Source organism: Helianthus annuus, chromosome 4, assembly GCF_002127325.2.
Source record: "Helianthus annuus cultivar XRQ/B chromosome 4, HanXRQr2.0-SUNRISE, whole genome shotgun sequence".
In the NCBI taxonomy this organism is placed as follows: domain Eukaryota; kingdom Viridiplantae; phylum Streptophyta; class Magnoliopsida; order Asterales; family Asteraceae; genus Helianthus; species Helianthus annuus.
In genome coordinates, this window is record NC_035436.2 from 12551385 (window position 1) to 12559084 (window position 7700).

Consider the following 7700-nt stretch of genomic DNA (forward strand, 5'->3'; position numbering starts at 1 on the left):
TTCATATCCTCCAAATCACCCATTTCCTCTACCTTTGCTTCCAGCTCATCGTTCAACTTTTTTATCTGCCCCTGAACCGCGGTATCATCTTCATCGGCCATAAGTTTTATCACCTTCACTTTCCCTTTTAATTCCACAATTTCCATCTCTAGTTTCTGTTTGGCATCTAGTTGTCTCTCTAACTCAAGTACTATCTTCAACGCCTCCTCCTTCTCTCTCTGTGATATAACTGTAGTAAATCATAATAGTAAATTAAAAAGTACCAAGACTAGAGGTGGCTAAATGGGGTCTCATCAAACGGGTAACTTTAGGCAAAATTGTAAATTACCCTTTGCTCTTCAATCAGCCTTAAGAGATCCTCATCGCCTTTTTTCTGCTCTATGGAGGCCATATTCAGAGAACTCTTTCCCATGTCAATCTGGATTCATAAACAGAATATAAATAACACAATATGATAATAGCAAAATGTGGATATATATAGATATGTGTGTGTGTGTGTATGGTGTTTGTGTATAATAAATACCTTTCTTTTCTCCTTATCTAATCTTTGTTTCTCACGTTCTGTTCGGGCTACTTGCTTACTAACTTCTTTGCTCCGTAATTCATGTTCTTTCCTTAGTTTGTCCACATCAGCATGGGCCCTTTCTCGTTCATCTAATAATGCATTGACACGCTCCTGTTCAAGGACCTGCAGTTTTCTTCTCACTGAAGAAGAACAATACTTCCATGTTAGCAAAATCTCAACCTTGTAACAATGGAACTCCACGCAAATAGGCATGGTTGTAAAAGTCTCGCCTAGGCTCCGAGTATTCCCCGAGTACTCGCTACAAGGTAGGCTGCCGAGGCACGAGTACTGGTCTCCCAGGCCAATTACTCCCCGAGTAATCTCCGCCTAAGCCGAGTACTCCCGAATCCGACTAGGGAGCGGCTAGCGACTTTTGCAACCATGCAAATAGGTATTCATTTAACAGGATTATTGCATAAAAAGGTAACGATGTTTTATCTAATTTCTGTGTTGGGTAACCATGTTTATATTCTTTCAAAAATACCCTCAAAAGCGTTAAAAAATATTGGTCTCAAACATGATGATGTGTAGTAATTTGGCCATGTAGTAATTTTCTGACATGGCACTCAGGCCAAAATTTTGTTACCTATTTTATGCAAAAGTGACAAAGAAATGCACGAGAGAACACAAATATAATGCATAGCAAACTTGTCTGTTTGGGAAAGTACATAGAGAAAAGAAGAGGGGGTAACAATTAACAAACCTTCGCGGAAATCTTGTTGAATGCTATTTATTTCTTCCATCGTCCTACTTAAAGACATGGTTTTCTGATTACACTTGCTTTGCTACTCATCAAGATTTTCATTCCTCATGTCGATCTCAGTCGCTAATTCAATCAATGGTCGTTTTCTGGTTTTTGCAACTTCTTGCTCAACTTCCGATACCGTCTTCAGATCCCTGTTCATGCGAAGGTAGTCTCCTATTGGCCCTTGTGATTCAAAATCATTTGCACGAGCTAGCCATGCATAAATACTACTTGAACCAGATGGATTTTCTGCTCCAAAAGCTTTCTCATTACATACTGATTTATGCTTAATGACTGTGCTTAGTTACAACTATTAATTTAAACTGCTTGCTGATTTAGGTTACATACATACATGTGCATCACATTACATACTGTTACTCCATTTAATTCATACAGACTCTTAGTGACAAACTTTTTGCACGAAACACAATTAGCACAGTGAGCGGATAACCCAGAGACATGTTGACAATGCCAACACCTAGACAGACAATGATTTTAAGGCCAGTATGAACCAGAAATAGAATACTGCACTAGTAAGGAGTGTAGGGAGTTGAAGACCATAAAACTGTGTCACTAGGTGATAGTTATAGTGTCGGAAAGTGCCTAAAACATACTTTAAGTGCAGAATTCTGCACTAAATAACCAAAATTCAGCATTTAACAATGCCTAGTAAGTGCAAAAACTTGGTAAAATAGTCCTAGATACTTTCCAAAGTGTTGGGAATTAAATGTGTCACTAAAAGTAATATAAAAGACACTTTATGGATTAATTTAGCACTTTAACGGAACAACACCCAACCGAACAACCGGACTTTACCCGGAACACAAAAAAATTGTCAAACATATCGTTTTTATTTTTCTGAGCTAGTTAGGGTCCCTGAACACCCTAACACACTATATAAATAACAACACATCATAACATAGCAACTTAATCATTAAATCTAACTAGAACTAGTAACCAACAATTGAAACCCAACCCCATACCCCCCCCCCTTCGAACCGGTTGTGTGGGAGTGGGACACCCCCACAATTCTTTCCATTATTTTAATTGTAGATGTTGGTGGATTAGAAGCATATTACATGATGGTTAAAGATGAACATGGTCTACTTAAACGCACAAGAGTTAACCCATTTCAATTCACAACTCAACATCACACAAAACACTGGCCTTCTTCCTCTTTGGTTCTGCCGCCACCCCCATACCCACCATCATCACCTTCAAGTCTTCTTTCATGCAATCTACACTCATCCAAAGGTGCCAGAGACCCTACAAGTAAGCTTGGTGTGTTCGGAAGTTCAAGGACCGCTCTCGTTTTCTTTGTTCCATCACTTTTACGCTCTTGAACTCCCTTAGCCTTGTGCTAGTAGTAAGTGCCTTAGATCTTCATTTTGTTCACATTTTTGTTGGTTAATAGCAAAAAGAATGGTGAAATGTTAATAACTCTAAAGAACATGAACAAAGTCTTGAAACATAAACTAACAAGTAATGAAAAATGGTTAAAGTAAAGATGAAAATCATGTTGTTCTTGTGTTGTTATGCTTGTTGAATGTTATTTGTTAGTAGAAATGGTATGGTTCATGACATGGACTTGCTAGATCATGTTTAAAGACATGAACTAGCAAGATGTGAAAGTTGAAGATATGTAGGATGATGAACTCATTCACACATGAACTATGAACTTGAATAATGGATGTTTTCTTGAAAAATAAAGATCAAAATAAGTTGTAATCTTGTGGATCTAAAGATCTATGAGTGGTTTTTCGAAAGAACCAAGTGAAAGATATGAGTTTTTTTAAGAAATGGATCTTACAAAAACTAATCATAATTTTTATTGGGTAAACAAGTGTAGAAACACTTGTGTAACAAGAAAATTTCACAAAGGAATATTTTTAGAAATCATGACTAGAAGTTGTAAATGTTCAAATCCTTTAAAAATAAAGTTTGTAAGAAACTAATCACATTTTTAAAGGTAACAAGACTTACTAATTATGCTAGTAAGTTACTACTTGCTTTTATAAATTTTTCAAGTTCATAAGTTTATTGTTTATGCTTATTTTTGTCAAGATTGGTAATTAGAGAATTATATATTGTTGGTTGATGATTGTTTGAATGCTTTTACAAAAGTAAATGATATGCTAGAAAGCATGGACACCTCCATTTACAAAGGAAACTCTGGCGAAATTTTTCTGGAATTTCAACAATTAGAAATATTTTCTAGCAAGTGCTTACAAAAAGATATTTTTAACTTGGTTTTTAAAATAAACTTCCCCATGATTTTTATTACAAAAATACGAAGTGCCGGTGGTCGAATTTCGTAAATAAAATCTGTTAAATATATATTTAGAATATATATTTTATAATAAAATGCTTGTGTGATTGTTTGTTATTCTGTGCACTAGATATATTATTTTTAGGGTAAAAATAATATAATTTGAAAATACCATGAAATTACGACTCCAAAATAATATCAACGCTCTCACAAAATAAATATTTAAGTTACACAAGTATTGTTGCTTTACGACACGCTAAAACGTAACTTATGTATATTTCGGAAAATACTCCCATACATATATTTTGATAAAGTATTAATTTGGAAAATGTATGAAGTAAAACATAATATTTTTGGGAAAAATATATATATTTTGGAATTGAGATGTTTTAGACAAGTAAATTAAATATATTTTCTAAGTGGGACTTAAAATATATTTTTCGGATATTACAAATGTATATGTATGATATACCCCCATCCTTGGGAAGGAAAATACGAAGTTAAAATACTTGAGAAGTATTAAATACAGAAATATTATTTAAACATTTATTCCAAAACCAAATATAATTTAAGTTAAAATAATTATTATTTTAACAAATAATGGGAACATAAGAAACGTAACTCAAAGATATAAATACAGAAGCAAGGCACGGCCCATTCGTCTAATAGACGTTAGAACATTGTAGGTAGTCGTGTTTGCTGAGGAGATTTGAGTTACACATACTGAAGACGCAATACTGTGAGTTCATGTCCCCCTTTTCTCTTTACTATTTTCAGTTTTATACTTCGGGGGTGAAATACATGTGACAAATAATACAGACATTACTTACATGGTATGATAAGCTTAATGAGGGTTTATACTACTTAGATCATGTGGTGGGTAGGTAGAACTTAAGGCCGTTAATCCTCGTTGTAGGACCGAGGGTCATGAGTGATAGATCTATTCGGGCGTAGCAAGCCCCACTCCTGAGTCCGCTGAGTGGACCATGAGGTGACTATGAGCCCGACGCTGAAATCTGCTAGGTTTGAGTCTTCCTACATCACTTCACACATATCATTGGCTTTGCAACCCAATGGTGATCTCTTTTTCCTTAATTCTACATACCGGGGACTTTTTACATTCAGACATACTTTAAAAAGGTTTATACATACTCACATACACATGAACTCGCTCAGCTTTTGTTGACTTTTCAAATTATATGTATTTCAGGAAAACTAAAGGATCTGGCAAGTGTCTGCATTTGTGTCAAGTTGCGTACTAAATAAAGACGTCATCCAGGGTAGTAGGTTCAGGAGGGGTAACCCTTACCTGGACGGGTTACATGTCCTTAAACCATTTTTTATTCAAGTCTTTTATTGTGTCATATGAATACGTTTTAAATCATGTCATGGTTGTATCTTGTTTTTATGAGTCGACATTTTAAAATGATGCTGTGGTATTGTTTCTAAATCTTATTAATGGATGAACATTTCTTGTTTTTATCATATAGCATTGTTAAGATTGATTGCTATGTTATTAAGAAGTCACACCAAATAATCCACGCTTCCGCAAAAGCCAGGGTGTGACAGCTTGGTATCAGAGGCTCGATCATAGCGAACTAGGATTCTTTCTCGAGTCTAGACTATGATCATCAGGGCTCTCTCGAAAATATTTTCAAAACATTTTTACATTGCATACACTAAACGTCCAGATCCAGGGTACAAAACATTTTTACAAACAAAGCAAAACGTCTTTACAAACAAAAGGCACAAATGCACTTTTCAAAATTCGTGGTTCAGTCTTAGAGACTGTAGGAGTTCAGCCTTAGAGGCTGAGGGAGGTTCAGTCTTAGAGACTGAGGGAGTTTAGCCTTAGAGGCTAGGGAGAGTCAATCTTAGAGATTGGGAAGGTTTATTCAGTCTTAGAGACTGGGAGTTGGTCTTAGAGGCCAGGGAATTAGTCTTAGAGTCTGGGAGTTGGTCTTAGAGGCCAGGGAATTAGTCTTAGAGACTGGGAGTTGGTCTTAGAGACCAGGGAATTAGTCTTGGAGATTGGGAAGGTTTGATCTTAGAGGCCAGGGAGTTAGTCTTAGAGGCTAGGGAGTTTAGTCTTAGAGACTGGGGAGGTTTAGTTTGGGGGACGGGATGTGTAAGTCTTAGAGACTAGGGAGTTCAGTCTTAGAGACTGGGGTGGTTTGGTATGAGAGACGGGATGTGTTAGTCTGAGAGACTGGGTGGTTAATCTGAGAGACTGGGAGATTTGTCTGAGAGACTAGGAAAGATAAAGTGAATACATGACTATGTGATAAATTACTCTTATTTGCATACACTAATTGTTAGTAATTACTATGGATATACATGCTATGACTATTATGTACCGGCACACATGTCACTTCATTTTGAAAGCGTGTTATCAGACATTGATAACCCTACGGCCACCGCGACAGATGATGAGATTGCATCTATGCCGGAGATATTTACGACAGACACTAAGAGCGACCCTGACATGCTGACCAAGGACGAGGACGATTTCCAACCATCCGCACTACCAGACTTTGGTGATGAATTACCCTTGCTGATGGTTTCCTTGACGAGAGTCTTCCTGTCATTCTTGATTCGGTCCACGACCGCCTTACCATTTGGACACTTCGGTGGAGAGCACCTCTTGACTCTAATCCTCGACAATGCGCCTCCTGTGGACATTCCTTCCGAAGATTGACTACTCAACGAATAATTGGGTGATGACATTGGCATGTTATTGATGGCCCTTCTGATAACACCTATGATGATGGAATGTTTGACGAGCACGTTGTTACTAAGTTCACTTTTTGAGACCCCTGTTAACAAGCTATCCTCTGATTCTAGAATACAGTCAATTTCAGACTCCTTTGAGTCTGTGAGATCTGCAGCCTTACAGACGGCCGGACTACAGCTTTCTGCTACTGACTCAGATGACGACCTCGCTATGACTATTGCACCAACACCTGCTCAGGACGCCACACCTTTACACAACCCAGAGCCTGCTCCTGAGCCAGCTCCTGTTCCTTTCGGGTCGCTTGATGTTGCACCTACTAATCCTGCACCCTTACTTGATCATGACCCTGTTTCATTCTGGCTTACCAGACATTGCACCCCATATACCTGACACAGTACCTGCACCTAGTGATTCTCCTTTCGCCTGAGACATTTATTGCTGTACCTTCAACCGTTGATGCTGCTCTTATGAAGACCGACGTCTATTGCACCAACATGCCTATCGCTTTCTTTCAAGACATACCCACACACCGGGAAGGTACTCCAGGTCAGCACCCGCGTAACAGTCACCTTCGCTACAACAGCATTTTCTACGACCTCACAGGCCTCACCGTCTGATGCATTCATCTCTACATTGTTGGACGAACCGGTTCGATGGTTCCTATCATACACTATACTAATTTTAGACCCTTACCATCCCTCACATTAGGGAGGCTACACGCGGAATGGGTGCTCCTGTAACGTTAGCTACAGTTTGAGGATAAAAGTTCGCAGAGTTTTGGAGCTTGTGCTACACCACGCCCTCCACCCTGTCTATGCCAGTATCCTTTGACCCCCCCCCCCACATTCATCACTATCTTCTTTGGCACACTCACCTGCTGCTATTACACCCTCTTGGTTATTAAGGCTCGTTTCTTTACTGTCAAGCAGCAGATCAGTTAATTACTTCGACGAATATACAAGCTCGAGGAGGAATTCAAGCATGTTAACAGTTTACTTTTCTTTCCTTCTTCACCTCAGTCACCAGTATAGTTGGTTTCTGGATTATGTGGATTGCATTACACTGGGTAGGACATTAATGATAAGCCGATATTGTGGAGACTCTTGAAGACCCCATCTGACTACGTAATTTTGATACACTAATATATTTGAAGGACAAGGGTAGGGTGACCCTGTGTCCCTGTTGATGTGATACATTTTGGAAGACGATACAATTGTGGCCAGGGAATAATGAGAAGTCAAACATCATTAGGCATGCGACAATACTTTGTGACCAATGACCAACGAAAGCTCAGTCGCTATGTCTTCATTAAGTGTGTTATCAACCTATATGTGTGTGCTATAATTATAATGCTACGTGCTTACTTGCTATAAATATAATTACCAAG

General features: G+C 38.2%; 1 protein-coding gene across 1 annotated transcript; it reads right to left on the minus strand.

The window, feature by feature from the left end:
• Positions 1-282: 282 nt before the first annotated feature.
• Positions 283-778, minus strand: LOC110932947 (factor of DNA methylation 5-like). Its single transcript, XM_035989210.1, has 2 exons — positions 524-778; positions 283-418 (listed from the first exon to the last, which is right to left on the minus strand). Exons 1-2 carry the CDS (start codon positions 776-778, stop codon positions 308-310), a joined length of 366 nt encoding a protein of 121 aa, XP_035845103.1. The 3' UTR covers positions 283-307.
• Between the last annotated feature and the right edge of the window lie 6922 nt (positions 779-7700).